Source organism: Prunus persica, chromosome G6 (assembly GCF_000346465.2).
Source record: "Prunus persica cultivar Lovell chromosome G6, Prunus_persica_NCBIv2, whole genome shotgun sequence".
In the NCBI taxonomy this organism is placed as follows: domain Eukaryota; kingdom Viridiplantae; phylum Streptophyta; class Magnoliopsida; order Rosales; family Rosaceae; genus Prunus; species Prunus persica.
The window spans coordinates 9,310,711-9,329,381 of record NC_034014.1 but is presented as its reverse complement, the minus strand read 5'-3'; the positions used below and the strand labels follow the sequence as shown (position 1 = coordinate 9,329,381).

Here is an 18,671-nt window from a genome sequence, read left to right as displayed (position 1 = left end):
GTTCCCTCAATTATTTCAACTACCTTCTGCCTAGCCCTACCAATTATACTGAAACTGATATCCAAACTTGTGTCCCTCTTAACATAAGCATGGAGTGTCCTCAAACTTATCTTGGGCTGATCTCTAATTACATCAATGTATTTCTTTGCAAGAAAAGTTGAAGTAGCTTGAGGGTTGTTATAACTTTTGCTACAAGTGTGCCGGTCTGTCATACTCCTAATTTGCAAAGTCCATTCTTCCATAAAAGAAGCCCATAAATTCCCCTTGCATTTCAGACACTTTGCTTGCATCCTTTTTAGTCACTTTCACTTCATAACCCTGTATGACAACATAGTTTGAAATAGCTTCTCTCAACTTATGTTTAGAGCCAAATAACATTTCTATTTCAAATTGCGGGTTCTCCATGTCAGTATTAGCATTGAACTCTATAAACCTTTGTGTATGTCCCTTGTCATCAGAGTTAGGTGGACTACCAAAGCTATCTGAGCTATAATTCTCCTCAGGCAAATTATCATTCATGTTACCATTAGGTATAAGGCTCATCCTTTTTTTTTTCTCCATAAATACAAGCTCCTTCTTTTGCTTCTTTTTATCTACAAATACATGTACCTTAGGAATCTCAACATTGTTTTGAAACCAATGGTTATCCTCAAGAGCTGCATCATTCTCCTCATTATATATATATCTCTTCGTCAGATTCATCATCACGGTCTTCATAAATAGGAACATTATGAAGTGAAGCCTTACCATTACCTTTAGCAGCTTCCCCATCACCCTCAGTAGCTTCCCCATTAGTATCCTCAGTCTCATCATCATTAACAACAATATATTCATTATGATCATTGGCCTTTTGAGGGTTTGCAAAATGTGTATGATAAGGTGTATTTCCTTGTGTCTTAACAACATTCTCATCTACTTGACTAAAGCAATCATTTGGGATATCATTAAAAAATTCTTCATATTGTGTACCAAGTGATTGGGTGTAAACCTCCTCAATAACATCAGACACATCAACATCATGATCTACATGCACCACTATATGCCTATTGCTAGGGATGAAAGGTAATATAGCTAATATTTCAGAATCATATTTCAACCCTAATAGCCCTTCATGTACTCCCTTTCCAGAAAATGTATAATAAAATCGCTTGCAGTTTTAATCTCACATTCATTCATAATATCCCTTAATTCTATTGTAGAAAATGATAATACCTGTAGGATGACTAAAAATGCCTAAAGGAGGGTGAATAGGCCAATTTAAGATTATAATCAAATAAGTAAAACTAAACTTCGGTAGCAGGATTGATATGGCTTATCAATCCTGAAACGTGCTGAGCATAAAATAAAAGAACACGCAGAGAATTATTTTACGTGGTAAAACCCCACCTCTGGGGAAAATCCACGAGACTCCTTAGTCCAATACAAATTCACTATAGAATGATGATTACAAGAAGTACTTACACACTTATCCTAGACACATTCTAGATAATGTTTACCGACTTCTTCGTAACTTAACTTCTGTCACGGGATGATCTTCGACACTCCTTATGTTGAACGCAATACTGGCCACAATTGCTTCAAGCTCGTCGGAGGAAAACCGACACCACGGTCTTGGTGCCCTCAACCGCATGAGTCACCGACATGCATATGAATGCAATATGAATTATTAAAGTGTTTGATAAATCACCAAGTAAACATAGAACACTTGATTATTTATCTCAAATATATGCACAGCAGCTTTTGCTTAAGTATCCTATATACTCAACACAAATATCAAAAATTGTACTAAACCAAAGAGATGCACACAATGATTTATACAAAACTTATTCTCCACAATCCACGTGAAGACCCACAACCACAACTCAATATCTTGCCCTGCATTCAATTTGATAGTCATAGAATCTTATATGGTTTCGTCATATTCTCAATTGCACTCCAATCAATTGTTTATCCAATGAAACAATATATATCAAGATGTAAACACGAAACCAAATAGGATATTAATTAAAACATCCTTTCCAAGTCCAAGATAATGAAAACATAATATTTTTAATCTAAATCAAAATAGAGTTCAACTAGGAAAGTAATATTAAGAGATAAAATCTAATCCTATTAAAAATAAGATTAAGATAAAAATACTTTGAGTGAAAATAACTCCAATTAGGAATCCTATAATGAATGCATGATTATGTCATGAGTTACCTGAAATCAATTTCTCATATCGGTTAAGTCATGCCTCGGAAGTATGAGATTGAACGAGTTGTGCCAAAACGTCCAGTAACAATTCTTCACACACTAATTTTTCACCTATGCTAAAGTCTAGGAAATGACAATACAAATTTCATACTAACAGAAAACCTATATGAATCTACATTGTCATAAATATTTGTCATATCTCCCTCATAAGACATTCCATTGTTGACAAACTTCCCACACATCTTAACTCCAAAGTGAAGTATCCACCATCTGCAAAATAAAGAAAATATGTTCAAAATATTGAAATACAAAAACAATAATTATATTCACATTATTAGTATAATCTAAGCAATGCATTAACATATTTTGCAGCTTATATATGACAATTTGGTGGTAAACAATGAATTTATGAAGGATGGCCACTGTATATGTACAACCAGACAACACCATATTATATTCCTAAAGCACTACAAGACAACACCCCTTTTTGGCCGGAACCAAATAACACCACAGGTTAAAAGCACAACCTTTTGCAACTTAAACTATTCACCCACCATGTTAAGTGGGCTTAACTACATGTGATGAATGCATATAAAAGTACAAACAACACAAAAGTTACAATAAACAAATTTAAACCAACCCCGTAGGACAAATAAAGTCCCTACCAAACTAGTAGAAATAACTGATAGTAACTCGCATGACATTGACTCTCAATCGCAACATAGTGATATATAAATTCATAAACTACAGAGCTGATCATACAACAACCACAAACCAGTCCAAAATCTCACCTGGATCAAATGGACGTTTCTTTGGTTTCATACGTTTCGCACCCACCATGCTTCGACAATCTCCGAAATAAACCCGGAACCCACACGAAATCAAACCCAAAATCTTCCAAAATTCATACGCTTGTTACAATGGAACCTTAATCGACCGAGAATTGAGTGAGAAACCACTGAGAATTGACTTTGAATCGAGCCCATTTTTTCTTGCTAAGTAAAACCTAATCCCCAATTTGACGTTTTACATGAGGATTTGAGTTTTTACACGCTTTTGATGGTGGGTTGGGATGAAATGACAATAAATCCCCTGCCAAACTGACAAAATTGAAGGCTTGGACCTGATTTGTTAACAACTTGAAGAACCGTGACGAAATCGGGACAATTAAAATCACGGTGCTAAACTTGTTTTCTGGCCTAATCCTAGTGACCAAAATTGTAATTAACGCTTCAAATTTTGAATATAAAGTGGGTGAGAAAATAGGATTAAGGGTAGGAAATAGCAGCACTCTTATTTTAATATTATCTTTATAATTTATTTAATATTAACTGTTATTTGTTGTTATTCTTTTGCCTTTATTTTATTAAAAAATTGAATTAAAAGATAAATAAAATATTCATAACTCCCTAAACTAGAAAGTATGATTGTACTTGAAATTAAAATAGATTTATGGAGTGTTTTTTTGCTAAATTTTAACTAAAAATTAAGAAGTGTGATTGTAGATGCTCTTATGTGATTCACTCACCGAACACAAATATTTCTTCCCATTTTGACCTCATATATGGGAATTGGCTACCTCTAATTTGGTGTTTCTTTTTCCTTTTTTGTTTGTTTTTTATTTCTCAAAACTTATTATGAACCGTCGGATTAAAACATTCAAATATGGTGGTTCATAAAAACAAAGTCATATATATATATATATATATTTTTACCAATGTCATATTGAATATTGGGAAATTGGTGGCTTTACCCCCGGCTCACCTAATTTATTCACTAATATCCTTATTTTGAAACCCAATCACAAATGCCCCTTATAAAAACTCCCTATTGACAGCCTATTGCCCATCCTTCACTTAGTTTTTTTCTTCTGAGTCATTGCTCTCTGAAATACTCTCATCTCTCTAGTCTCTTCCTCTTCCTCTTCTTCCTTCTGTCCATCTTTCACTTTTGTTTAGCCGTTCTGAGCTCTCCCAAATCCTCTTTCACAATTTCTCAGTCTCACTCTCTCAACCCTTCTCTTCTCTTTCACTCGCACCCACATCGGCGATGACGACCTCAACCTTTCCACCTCCATCTCTCACTCTCTGTCACCTCTTTCGACCTCCATGCATGGCGTCTCAGGTAGCCAACTCGGCTTTTCTGCTTCACATTTGGGTTTTCTTCTCCTTGTTTCAATTTCATATATGGGTTTGGATTTTTGGTGCTTGATGTGAGTTCAAGTCCCTCCAAGTCAAATTTGAGTGAGATTGTACAGAAATTTGTTGAAATATAATTGTGGGTTTAATTTAAAATTTTACTCTCTGGGTTTACAATTAATATGTTCAGCTTGTGTAGAGAATATTATTTCAGTGAGATTATACAAGAACTTTTTAAGGAATATTATGCTTGAATCTTATTTATAAAATTTTGGGATTGTGCAACAAATTTTTCTCAGTTTGTCTTGGGATTGTGCAACAAATTTTAGGTTTTTCGGTGAGGTCTGACTCGCAGCTCCTCTCCTCTTAGTTATCTCTTCCAACTCGCAGCTGATTCTTTTTGGGTTCTTTGGTGAGGTCTGCAATAAACATGCGATATACGCGCAATAAACAGACAATACACATGCAATAAACAAGCAATCCACATGCAATAAATATGCAATAATCATGCAATATACATGCAATAAATAAGCAATACATACGTAATAAACAAGCAATATACACGAAGGGAGAAAGCTTGTATTAGAGTTATCTTGCTGAGCATGTTTATTGCAATAAACAAGCAATATACACGCAATAAATCTGAAATTTCTAATTTTTTTTTATTGTCTTACTATTGTCATCGTATTGGCCCTGTATTGCTATTTTATCATTGTCGTATCACTTTTTTTTTCAAGTCTGTCTTGGAAAGTTTTTGTTGGGTTTCAGACAAATAAATGCTTCTTTTTAAAACAAAAATTTAAAGTCAATGCTAATCCACCCATTTCAAGAACAAATATTACATATTAGGTTTGCCAACTCGTTGGTGGTGCTTGTGGCTAATGATGTGGATGAGGAAGATGGGTCTTTGGAGCTAGGAAAAGAAGAACATGGATAATTTGGGAATTAGGGATGGGAATCAATGTGAGAGAGAGAGAGAGAGAGAGAGAGGATATGCAAAATTGGGATTTCATCTCAAATAGAGCATATCAGAGAAGAGAAGACGAAGAAGCAAAGAAGAAAGCAATTGGGGGTGTCATCTCAGAGATAGCATATCATAGAAGAAGAAGAAGAAGAAGAAGAAGAACCCATAATTTTAAATTAAACCCACAATTATGTTTCAACAAATTTTTGTACAATCTCACTCAAATTTAACTTGGAGGGACTTGAACTCACATCAAGCACAAAAAATCCAAACCCATATATGAAATTGAAACAAGGAGAAGAAAACCCAAATGTGAAGCAGAAAAGCCGAGCTGGCTACCTAAGACACCATGCATGGAGGTCGAAAGAGGTGACAGATCGTGAGAGATGGAGGTGGAAAGGGTGAAGTCGTCGTCGCCGATGTGGGTGCAAGTGAAAGAGAGAAGAGAGAAGATAAGGGTTGAGAGAGTGAGACTGAGAAATTGTGAAAGAGGATTTGGGAGAACTCAGAACGACTAAACAAAAGTGAAAGACGGACAGAAGGAAGAAGAGGAAGAGGAAGAGACTAGAGAGATGAGAGTATTTCAGAGAACAATGACTCAGAAGAAGAAAAAAAAGTGAATAATGGGTAATAAGTTGTCAATAGGGAGTTTTTATAAAAGGCATTTGTGATTGAGTTTTAAAATAAGGATATTAGTGAATAAATTAGGTGAACCAAGGGTAAATTCGCCAATTTTCCTTGAATATTTGACTGACACATTATAATTAGAAGAGGGTAAAACCCTAAACTTTAATAGAACAGCCATTAAAAAGGTTAAAACCACGTATTAAAAAGAGAGAAGCGAAAAAAAAACAAAAAACAAAAAAAAAAACAAAAACAAAAACCAACCGGCACACTTCTGTCCCTCTTCGTCTCTCAGCAGCACAGTCCCAAACCCAATTGACGCTAGCACCATCTCTTCAGTCGAACCTCAACCTCAGTTCATCTCTCTCTCTCTCTCTCTCTCTCTCTCTCTCTCTTCTCTCACATTTCGAAGTCTAAGCATCTGCTTGATAGGTTATTGTACTATCTTTACTCTTTCTCTGAGACATGAATTTGAGGCACTTAGTTTCTAGGCAAGCAGTAACCAATGCGTCAAAAATCAGTGCAAGGCTGCGATCACCTTATGGCCACGGTTTCACAACCATGGCAGCAGACCCAGTACCTCTTTCATTTCATTCCCCAAGTCAGGGTGGCTCTAAACCTCTGAAAAACCCTAAATGCCCCAAACCCATTTCTTCATTTAATAGATATATTCACTCTGCTCAAGCTCAAGTGGGTGACCCTAAAATTGATTCTGAGGTTTCAGATGAGGAGGAAGATGGAGTCATTAACGAGTTCTTGTCCCGATTTGTATGGATCATACGCCAGAAGCTCAATGAGGCTTACCCAGATTGCGATAAAGAAACCATTGATGGAATGCTCATGATTATTGTCCAGAAAGTTGTGTCAGAGATGGAAAAGGGCGGGATTGAGCAGATGCTTAGTGAATCACAGTCCACTCCATTGCAGGATTTTAGTGAGGATTTGTGGAAGACAGTGTGGGAGGTGAGCAATATGGTTTTGGAGGACATGAAGAAGGAAGTCAAGAAGGAAAAAATGAAGGGGTTTCTGCAAGAAGAAGAAGTTAAGGAGATGTGTAGATTTGCTGGTGAAGTTGGTATCCGAGGGGATATGCTTAGAGAGCTTAGGTTCAAGTGGGCCCGTGAGAAGATGGAGGAAACTGAGTTTTATCAGAGCTTGGAGCGTCTTAGAGAAGAGGACAGAAAATCCCAAGAAGAAGGGGAGGCAGCAGAGGGAATGCAAGCTGAAACCACAGGGGAAGAGGAGAAGTCTAAGGTTGTTTCTCTCCCCAAGAGGCGAGGGAAGATAAGATACAACATTTATGGTCTTGATCTATCTGACTCCAAGTGGGTAGATGTGGCTGATAAAATTCATGAGGCAGAGGAAATTATTTGGCCCCAGGAACCAAAACCCATAACTGGGAAATGCAAATTGGTTACTGAGAGAATTATTCAATCAAATGTGACAGATGACCTGTCTCCACTTTTGGCTGAATGGGTAGAACTGCTTCAACCTAGTAAGATTGATTGGCTCAATTTTCTTGATAGATTGAGAAAGCAGAACACTGGCTTATACTTTAAGGTACATCACTCTTTTCTGTTCTCCTTCATTGGATATCATTGCTCTATTAGTTAGATCCTTTTTCAAAATGTTGGTTTTTAGTATCTACTACTTATTTATGAATTTTGTATAACTTATGTAAGAGTTCAAATATTTTTTGTATGAAAATATGCTTAGGGTGTGGTGAGTTGAGAGGTTTATGCATGTATGTGGGCTTCAAGTTTTAGATTTGGGTTTTAGCTGTTGAGTGTATATGAATCCAAAGGTTATGTAGCTTGTGATAGCGGTGCCATTTATCTTATATTGGCCTTTTCGATGTATTTGATGCTGAAAAAATTGTTTGCAGGTGGCAGAACTTGTATTGAATGAGAAATCCTTCCAGACGAACATCCGTGACTACTCTATGCTTATCGATGCCCATGCTAAACAGAACCACCTAGAAGATGCTGAGAGAATTTTGAAGAAGATGAATGAAAATGGTATCCAACCTGATATCTTAACGGCTACTAGTTTGGTTCACATGTACAGCAAGGTAGGCAATCTTGACAGTGCTAAAGAAGCATTTGAAAGTTTGAGGAGTCAGGGCTTCAAACCAGACACTAAGGTGTACAATTCAATGATCATGGCATATCTAAATGCTGGCCAACCCAAATTGGCTGAGTCGTTGATGAGAGAGATGGAAGCAAGAGACATCAAACCCACAAAAGAAATTTTCATGGCATTACTTCGGTCATTTTCACAAAGTGGTGATGTTGGTGGAGCTGGAAGAATTGCCAACATTATGCAGTTCGCAGGGTTCCAGCCAACATTGGAGTCTTGTACATTGCTTGTTGAGGCATACGGGAAGGCTGGTGACCCTGATCGGGCAAGGAGCAACTTTGATTACATGATGAAAGTTGGGCACAGACCTGATGACAGGTGCACTGCAAGCATGCTTGCAGCTTATGAAAAAAAAAATTTACTAGATAAGGCGTTGAATCTGTTGATGCAGCTTGAAAAGGATGGATTTGAGCCTGGAGTTGCCACTTACTCTGTTCTTATAGATTGGCTGGGTAAATTGCAGCTAGTTGGTGAGGCTGAGCAACTATTGGGAAAAATTGCCGAGCAGGGTGAGACTCCTCCACTTAAAGTTCATGTAAGCCTTTTTGAAATGTATGCTAAGGCTGGAGTTGAGAAAAAGGCCCTACAAGCTCTGGGAGTATTGGAGGCTAAGAAGGAGCAATTGGGTTCAGGTGAGTTTGAGAGGATTATAAATGGGCTTATAGATGGTGGGTTTAAGCAGGAAGCTCATAGGATACATGGGCTGATGGAGGCCCGTGGTTTTGTTCCGTCCTCTTCTCTTAATTTGGCCCTAGCGGCATCTCGATTGAAGCGTTCGGGCACAAGAGGCCCTCAATGAGATAGTTTGATGGCCATCTACAGATGCTTCACAATCTATTGGCTGCAAGACCACTGCCAAGAGGTTTTGTAGCTTTAGGTATTCATAGCTGTTTGGCCACATGTAGTAAGATACATGGAGATTTTTTTTTGGTCGAAGTCAGATAGGAGTTAGTGTAGTCTGTTCATCGCATTATCATCTCAAGTTTACCGATTTTGTGATATTTACCTTGTTTCCAATGCCCATATGGACAGAATGCAAGTTTAATTTTGAGCCAGAATTGATAATAAATTGTTTGAATGTGCTTTGAAGTAGGCTGATTCAGCCTTGCAATCTTTTGTTTCAGCATGTTTTAATAATGTGCCAGATGACTGACATACAAGCATACCATGTATGTTGCATGCATTGAACTAGAAAGTTTTATGCAGGAGGTAGTTTCCAATGTGTGTTTATGTTGAATTGCCATGGTGTGGATGAACACAAAACTAAGATAAGTTCCAACAGTAATGTACCATTTCAATGGAACTTTATGGAAGCAACTTGAATTGTGTACTTTTGGCTGTTATGCTAATGTCGAGGACCCTCGATCATCACAGCGGTTCTTTATCCAGATTTTGATTGCTAGTTTCAGTAGAACTGACATTCTTTATCATTTAACTATTTAAATGCCTTATGCATTCCTTCTTTAGCTGGGAGAATCTAGGAATTTATGGACTGTCTTTGGAAGATTGGTATTGCTGCATGTACAGAGGACATCCTGTCGTAAGTTCTTTATTGTGTTTTATTCCTTTTAATTTTAATTTTATTCTTGTTTGTCTAATTTTATGTTTATTTTGATTCCCATTCTAGTACTTTTACTTATGAGTGCATGCCATGGCAGTTAGGTGTCTGGTTCAGTTCATAGGAGAACTATTTCTTGGGTTCTTTAGTTGTGTTCAGTAAAAAGTGATTGAGGGACCAATAAGAGGATTCTGATTTGTAGCTGTTCATTAGCTTTCTAATTCGGAGATGGATGGTCATGACTACGATGCTAGTTGCAGCAATAAGCTGGTTTTAGAGGCATGATTGTATTTGCAGTGAGCTGTTTGCATGCCAATAATGTAACTAATCTTTCTCCGGATGAATAAAATTTGTAACACATGGTTTACTCTTTGTGTCTGAAAAGTGTTTTACACTTTTGGATTCTAATCTTGTTTTCTGGTCTGAACTGTACGGCAACAGTGATGAAGCATTTTTGTGTACTAATTGGATGGTTTTGAACAAGTTGATCATATTTTATAGTACTTGGACTGTGATGTGTTTCTTTGTGAATATTTTGTGGAAATTATTTATTATTATTTTGGCGAATTTTTTTACATCTAGGAGTTAGTTGTGATATGCTCTGTAGATCGTGTTAATGGACCCGCTGAAGATCCATATGTCGTCCTTGTCAATTGAGTTTGTCAGAAGCGTCCACCAGAGATTTTGAATAAGGTCAGGCAGTGAGTGAGTTTCTTCCACTAAACTTTGTATATTACTGATTGGCTATTGTTTTGGGTTCTTCAAAAATTGCGTGGAGCAATCCTTGCATCTTTGCTTGGATTATAAACTGATAGGAAGATTGTAAATTGAAAACTTATACAGTTTTTTTAACGTACCGTATGATGTGATGCAGTCTTATGAATATGAAATGGTTCCACCACATGTTAAGATAATAAGTAGTTTTGTAGAGGGGCAGAATAAATGTTTCGGGGAAGAGAATGGGTGTGGCTTTTGGACATGCTTCAGTTTCATTGGTATGAATTACTTTTCTCAGTGCAACATATTGTAGTGGACTTCTGTATGTGGTGTTTGAAAACTGAGCAAGTTTTTGATTGATTTAAGTCAGTTTACTCCATTTATTTTGCACTGTTTTGTTTATTCTTTTAAAATAATTTCGTTTGATTTTTGTCATTTGCAACCACAAGACTCCTAAATGCAAAATTGTCAAATCTAACATCTCTAATTTACTCTGGTTCAGTTTGCTTGTTGCTGATTACAAAGGTTTCCTGAAAATGTAACTGAACATGACATAGTCCCAAGCATGTGAAGTACGAAAATGGAGCTCTCTAACATGTAGAATTGTGATTTCACTTCTGTTCTTTCTGGCAGAAGCTTTTTCGGTAGGGCGTCCGAGAGGTTGCTAAGATGTTAGGTTTAGCCAAAGCAAAGTTCCCATTGTTTCTTGAATATTTTGTAAACTACTTTCGGTGTCTTAGACAGAAAGCTTACCTCAGTAAGCTAGGGCTTTGCATCTGGACCGAAAAAATGGCCAAACCGGCTTGGTGTTGGTGTTTTTATTTATTAAATCGATGAATAAACTAAACCGAACTGGATCTCCTGGATTGGCGACTGGTTTCAGGATTCGTAAACCGTTGGTTAACAGGGTAAGATAAAGATTTGCCAAGTCACTTTGAGTTGGCATTCATTCCTCAACCCTTTAGGCCGCTTTAGTTGTTTTTGGTCAAAACGTTGTAAAAATAGTCTTTGTTGGTTGGAACGTTGCAAAAATAGTTTGGGATGTTCGAATTTTAAAAAATTGGTTTCTTATTGGTGTAAGATTGTTCACCCGTTTTGATCTAGCTCTTGTGATGGTGGGGTAAAATTCTCTATTGGCTTGAAAACTATTTGTGGTCAACAAGTCAACTTTCTTTGGTGTGCGAGCGTGCCATTGTTAGCAGTCAAGACCCTAACAAACTTATGAAAAATAGATAACTTGCGTCCCAAGTTACTGACTTTAAACAAGTGATTGTGAATTTGGGTGAGTAATATCTCCCAAGTAAGTTCTTTTCTTGCCTCAGAATGGTAAGGATTTCACAATTTCTCAAAGTAAAACTTAGTAGTTCTGGCCAAAATGAATCTTAAAAATAAATCAAATTGCTTTAAAGAGAACTGCCTATTACACAATTTAAAACGAAAGGGAACTGCCACGTCTGAAAGGACGACAGAACATTGGACTTCAATTTCTGCTTGGATTGTTGTCTGTGATTCAGGCTGGATTGGATATATCTGTACTGGATTCAAATGTCAGCACCTTCAACTGATGAGGTTCAGCTGGAAATCAATACCAATATTAAGATTGACAGAGCTTTAATTTATTTTAGCCATGGAGAGGCTTGTTGGATGGGTAGAACTGGGATTTCTTAAGTCTGGATTGGATTGGAAGTGGCTAGATTGACGATTCCTAGTCCGAAACTGCACTTCAGTGCCTATTTTGCTTAATTGTGGATCACCTGCGATCTGTTCTAATGTGTTTCAAACATCAAGGCATCTTTGTAAATTTGTTGAGGTTTTCATATTATGAAAGACCTGAATTCTGCTTGATTGGCTTATGCTGAACCAAATTTGTAATGAGAGAAATCTAGTTTTCTTTGTGAACTGCCTCCCTGGGTTGAGTTGGAGTCAGAAGTCCGAGTTCTACCTCTTTTGTTTAGAGGCTGGATGGATTTTCAGACCAAATGGTCTAATTGCTTCAGAGTCTGAAGGTCTTTTAAGATCGTATGATCTTATTTGAGTTTGTCAGTATGACTTGAGAGTTTTTGTTTTGATTGAATTTTTGGCTGTCTTCAACCATGTTCACCTCTTCTCATATTTATAGAGAATAGGGTTTATTCCTTAATATTTGGAGGACGGATCTGTTGAGAGAATTTTCTGTTCCAACGCAAAAAAGGGGAGTAATTAGTCTGACAAGAAACCCCATCAACAGTCAATTTCCATGATGATCAATTTTGATCTCCTATCAGCCAACTCTCTTATCTCTTGTTTATCTCTTGTAAACCCCATTTTCCCTGATGCAAAGTCCTCACAAGCATAGGAAAGAAACTTGGCCCTCTTTTCTGGCACTAAATGGTTATGGGGAGTGGTTTTCTAATTAAACCTTCTACCAACTCCCCATCACATCCTCTACTCTATTGAAATCTTGACTTTAGAGTCACGTGGGCTTTTTGAGAGAAAGATCTTCCCCAAAAATATGCTGACTTGATCTCTGAAATTGTGATCAACGGTGATGATCAAATTTTGAACCTTCGGATAGACTTAGAAGCTGGGTTTAGATTTAAACCAATTAAAACTGATTTTCTCCCAGATTAAATCACCATTAATCTTTAATCTGTAAATCCAATTGGTACACCCACTTATTGTGTTGTTGGTGCATTGTAACCTTTTCCATTTTTCTCATCACGTAAAAAAAAAAGACATATTTGTGAATTTTTTTTTCAAGGAGAGTCTATGTATTTAAAGTTCTCAGATTTCACTTGCATATCGTTCGATTTCATTCAACCACTGCTTAACATTGTTGAAGCTCTCTTGGTCCCTGACATCCTAAACAACGTGCAGCAAACCCAACAACACAAGACCAATTATGGGAACAATTAGGTTTGTATCTTATTCTGATGAAGGAAATTCTGTTTCTAAATCAGTTTCAACCAAATAACCAGTTCAATAACTTCAAATATCTGAGAAAGGTTCCATGAGCAACGGTCAAATGCTAATTTGGCAAGTGAAACAAATATACATAATACCTCTGTAAGAACATATCCAGTGAATGCTAGAAGGAGAATCAGAACTGAGCAAGCAGCTAGGGCAGGTGTTATACCAGCTGCAGTCTTTTCAATGGTTTTCTCCAAAACAAAGAAAAAGCTTTTCATATACATACTGAGCATTAATGTAAACACTTGTGTTGTGTGGTGAAATTAATCAAAACAAATACTTACTGCCAATTTTGCTCCACCTGAGGATGCGCAGCACCTGGCGCGCTTTCATTCAGACATTTCCGTGAACACGTGGGGGCCCTAACTCCTGCTGTGTGTCTGCCCTTACATAGAGATTAGGGTGACACGTAATGGTTATGTGAGAAGAGAGATAATGATACGAGAGCTTAAAACTGAGCATGTCTAGTTACATTGAAGAAAAGGATCAAATGCATTTCGGTCGTTGTGTATTTCAATATTGGTCTCTATAACTTATTTTTTCTCAATTTTGTTATGCAAGTCATTTTTTATCACTGTGGTAATTAATTAGTAGAATGCAAATTTCAATTTACGAAAGACAATTATTTATTATCGAGAAAAAAGTTGTGGGGTAATTGAAAGACTAATACATAGCTTTTCTTAAACTAATTTTATTTTCATTAATGGAGTCTAGCTGAATGAAAAAGACATTGGCTATTTCATACCTATTCAATAAAGAAATTCCATCTCAGAAATGTTTTTAGATTTTTCTTATAATCTTTGGATTTCTTGTTGGAGAATCAAATTCAAAGTTATAGACATGATTTTTAACAACCTTTGAGCAATATTCATGACTTTAAACGAGTTTTTATTGTGATTTAAAGCTAATTAGGAAAAAAAAAAAACTTAAAATTTATTTTTAAATTGCTTATAGAATTAAACACAATAACCAACTTAAGAAAAATAAAATAAAATGACGGTAAATAAGGCAAAACAATTGAACTCAATTCATATATCGTTTCATAAAAACTAGTCTCTACTAGTCATTCCAGCACTCGACTGGTAGCTTGATCATCTGTGCTGCCAATTCTTTTCTGCTGGAAACGGTTCTTTTCTCACACTCTATTAACAGCATATGAAATTATGCACATGATACTGAAATGCCTAAAATCTTTTTTTTTTTTTTTTTAACAGTAGAGTCTTTCTACTTTACCCATTTTGTTGAAGCCAAATATTCTCATATCTCTATTTCAATTGGGTTCGGACAATGCCCTCCATGCGTTTGACGAAATGCCGCATTTGAATCATCCTTCACAGAAATACTGAAACCCAATTTTCTTTCATCTTATTTTTGCTTTTCTTTGATGATTTCCAGGTTCGACTGACTTTCAGCACTTAAGCCTGTTTTGGGTTTTCGTCGTGGAAGGTTAAAAACAAGAAAGCAACCATGGATGGTATGTGTAAAAAACTGCTTCCTTGCTTTTGCGTTAATGTGCGTTCCTTCTGAAATTTTTACTTATGTGTTTTGTTGATGAAACTTAAACCTTAGTATACTGCGGTAACGGTCTGATTTCCCCCGCGTTGTCTCAGTTTTTTTTTGCAATCAAGATGGTTTCAATCTTATTACCTGTATGAGTAGCAATATGTTGAGACTTCAAGTTTACATGGCTTATGTGATGCTTACAGAATTTGGTTTTTGCGGCCTGGAAATAAGTGTTGAAGAGCCCAAAAAAAAATTTAAAAACAAAAAGGAAAGGAACTCTTAGGAATATATCTACAAGGGCTCGTTACAATATTAAGTTATGAACTGATGAAGAGTTTTTGAATTCATATGCCCAGAATCAGCTAATTGATAACGTCTTTACCACTATCTGATTAGTGATTATTTTCAGTTAGTAACAAGCTCTTAATTTGAGATTTACAGCTTAATCTATTGAGGTCCAAATTCTTCATGTCCTCACTTTTCACTTTATGTTTTTTCTTCTGTTTTCTGTTGATGAGAATGGCAAACATTATTCAACCCAAAGATATATTGTCTGAATTTGCAACTGAGTTATAATGCTTTGTTATTACTTTTTGGTCTCCAGTTGATTCACAGCCAACTATGGAGGAAACTATTTTGGTAGGCGATGATCTAATGACAGGCCCACCATCACCCGTTATTCCACCAGAAATTGCTTCTCATGTGCTTGAAGGTGTTGATATGTGTGATGGGATATTGAGGAATCTATTTTTGTGTAAGTTCTGTGCTATTATTTCTGTAAAGGGATTTTGAGGAATCTTTTTCTTTTTTTTTAAAATTCTAGGAGAAAGTATTTCAAATGCATAGTGTATACTGTATAGGCCATCCCTGTGTTAATAACTGGAATTGGGGATGTTTGTAGTTCTTGTCATAACTCCAAAATTCAGTACATATGAATCAACTGCTTCTTTCCAGTCTATGTCAAAGGAGATATACACATGAACATGCTAAACGTTGATTCAAACTTGTGGTGTATCCCCCTTTTATGCCCTAAGAACTACAAGGAAACATAAGCTGAATCAGTTTTTGACTGTTAGAAAAATTGTCAGAGATTTCTTTGATAATAAAGTACTTTCTAGTTAGAACAATTCTGCCATAACTTGTAGATCTTATCTTGTGTGCTTGAACCATAAATTTTTGTTGGCAGGCAGTGTTTTGTAGTGATTTTTCTATGTACTGCAGGTCTGCAAATCAATGATATTGAGCCATTCTGTCAAGATGAGCTTGTTATGTATAAACAGTGCGCTGAAAAAAGGGTGAGATGTTTACTATGATTTTCTTTTTTGCATCTCTCCAATGCTTATTTCTTGTCTCGGGGTATGACCAAGTATTTGATTTCTGCAGTTTTGGTTTTGTTTGCACTGAATTGCAGGATAGGGAACTAAGGAAACGACTTCAAGACAGTGAGCGCAAACTGGGGTTATCAATGCCTTTAAATGAAGCAAAGGAAAGAGCTTCTCAGCTCGAAAAAGAGGTCACATCATTAGATAGGTATGTTCTGAAATGATTAGTCATGTGGTAGAAGTAGTTATTAACTGAAGCTCCAGTCAGCTTTTCAGTCTTAGTTTTTGTTGTTAGTAGTCTTCCAATATTGTATTTTTCTTCTTCTTGAAGATATCTTAGTTAATTGCATCATATACCTTCTTATTGCCTCTACCAAGTCTAGAGTTCAGTTCTTAACCCTAACACAAGATTATGGTCCCTTGATTCATTGTCCTTACATGCTTGTGGAGGTTGGCACTGCTGACAGGTTTATAGATATGTAATTTTTATGGTTAGTTTGATCACTTGGTGCACTATTTTTGCTGCAGTCATGTTTTAGGGGTTCACAAAAAATTTTAAACTAGAGTTCTCTGCAACTTTTAGTTCCAAATATTATTTTCCTGGTTGTCTGCCTAAGATGTACCTTTCTCCAAGTTTTGTGGACAAGCTTTGTGGAGACATGATGACCTAAAAGTTGCATAAGTACCTTGCCAATGTTATGTTTGAAATCCTAAACAGTCTTTTGGTCACCCAGTGTTATGGGTGATTGGTATTGTTGTCTTTTTGGTTATTAGAACCATAATTGCTTTGGTATCTTGCTTGCAATATATGATGCATAATCATTAATTATCGTTGAAAATCATTCTGCTTCTATAGGCGCTTGATACTTGCTAGTGGACTTGAAGGCATAGAAGGTTTTCGGCAGAGATGGAGTTTGCATGGTCGCCTTACAGATACCAAGTAAGTTATCTTGCAAATAATTGCATTTTCATGAGCAAACTTGAAATTGAAAGTCTTTTTTGTTGATTCCCAAGACTTGATTGCTCTCTACCGGAATCATCCAGAATATTAGAGTGGTAAACCATTTATTTGGTTTATTTAAATAAATTAAGACAAATATGTATCAGTACTACCAGAAACTATATAGCAACTCTTCTAGTTTATAGGCACATTTGAAAACTGGGTAGTGATGTGCTTATGAGCAGCAAACTGCGATGGCCCTCCAAGCTTTAACTGCCACCTGATGTCCCTCCAATCTACTAGAAGTTTTCTAGATTTCCTTTTTCTTTCTTACATGTAAAAAATTGCAGATAATCAGATTGACATAAATTTGTATTTTATGAACTATAATCCGTTAGTCATGCAGTTTTCCAAATTTTCTTTTTGTTTTCCTTTTAACTAAATCTGCAAATTATTCCTGCCTAATTGATTCATATTTGATAAGCCATCATCTGTTTATTTTTAACTTATGCATGGACCTTAATCCTCCATCCTTCATCGCGTTGCAATTATTGCTTGTGATCTTTGACCTGCATCAGTTTCTGTGCAGGAAAAGGTTGGAGTCCTTGAAGCAGGGAATGGAGACCAGGAAAAAGGACTAGCTCGCTGGGCTGCGACTTTAGTAATATGGTTCTTCTGGTCAAGTTTCATGCTGCATGTGTGGAAATGGACCCGTCCATATGCCTGATATGGTTTGGGACGTAGTTTAATGATATACTCAGTTTCGACTTTCCTTCCAAGAATTTTTCAAGGATGCATTACTTTTGAGAAAATCTGAGCTCTTCAGTGATTCGCGCCTCTTTAAAAACCACAATGAAGATGTGAATGGCCGGGTTATATTAGTGACATGAGTGTAATTGGAAATTTGATTTTATCACTAGCAAGGGTCTGAGTCTTTGCACCCAAATGAAGTGTTGGGAAGGTATCATCATGATACCAATTTTATCACGTTTTCACCCAATGTCTGTTTATTTTTCGTTTAACGGAATTTCGTTTAAGTATCAACAAAATACATATTATATAGTGGACAAGAATCAAGATGTACATGCATAACGGGAAACGTAAATAACCAAACGGGTTAAATACCTTTTTGGTCTCTGTAATATCTATAAATTGTTAGACATGGAATACGTATTTTGGTCACTGGAATATCTATTTTTACTTTAAATTTGTACATGTAAATACGATATATAAATAACAGATACACTTACTAGGTAGACATGGAGTACATTTATAAAACCAATTTAAAGATATAAAACATAATAAACAAAAGTGTTAGATACCTTTTTAGTCACTCGAATATCTATAAATTGTGAACTTTGGAAAACACAGTGATCAATTTGGCTAAATTTTTTTCTCAATGACCAAATTTAAATGTGTGTAAAATCTAGTGACCTAAAAAGTATTTAACCCTAAAGAAAATGAAAAGAGTTGTGCAAATAGTTATTTTTAATATAAAAAAATTACTATATGCACATTTATAAATATACCTGAAATTAATACATTCGTAGCCTTGTAAAGACAGCATAATTCGTTTAGATGTACAGAGAGAGGGAATGTAGAGATATACAAGGCTTGGTTG

The 18,671-nt window shown here is 36.2% G+C and overlaps 2 protein-coding genes across 2 annotated transcripts; both read left to right on the top strand.

Moving 5' to 3' along the window:
* Positions 5,855-9,187, top strand: LOC18772978 (pentatricopeptide repeat-containing protein At2g32630). Its single transcript, XM_020566394.1, has 2 exons — positions 5,855-7,482; positions 7,808-9,187. The coding sequence occupies exons 1-2, from the start codon at positions 6,388-6,390 to the stop codon at positions 8,858-8,860; spliced, it is 2,148 nt and encodes a 715-aa protein (XP_020421983.1). The 5' UTR covers positions 5,855-6,387; the 3' UTR covers positions 8,861-9,187.
* Positions 14,296-18,232, top strand: LOC18772075. The gene is made up of 7 exons (XM_007205990.2): positions 14,296-14,411; positions 14,681-14,759; positions 15,393-15,542; positions 16,010-16,083; positions 16,200-16,318; positions 16,967-17,050; positions 17,640-18,232. The coding sequence occupies exons 2-7, from the start codon at positions 14,753-14,755 to the stop codon at positions 17,689-17,691; spliced, it is 486 nt and encodes a 161-aa protein (XP_007206052.1). The 5' UTR covers positions 14,296-14,411; positions 14,681-14,752; the 3' UTR covers positions 17,692-18,232.

Coding starts and splice junctions, on each gene's coding strand:
- LOC18772978 (XM_020566394.1), top strand. CDS start 6,388: ATGAATTTGAGGCACTTAGTTTCTAGGCAAGCAGTAACCAATGCGTCA. Junction 7,483..7,807: donor ACACTGGCTTATACTTTAAG/GTACATCACTCT, acceptor AATTGTTTGCAG/GTGGCAGAACTTGTATTGAA.
- LOC18772075 (XM_007205990.2), top strand. Junction 15,543..16,009: donor ATTGAGGAATCTATTTTTGT/GTAAGTTCTGTG, acceptor TATGTACTGCAG/GTCTGCAAATCAATGATATT. Junction 17,051..17,639: donor GGTCGCCTTACAGATACCAA/GTAAGTTATCTT, acceptor GTTTCTGTGCAG/GAAAAGGTTGGAGTCCTTGA.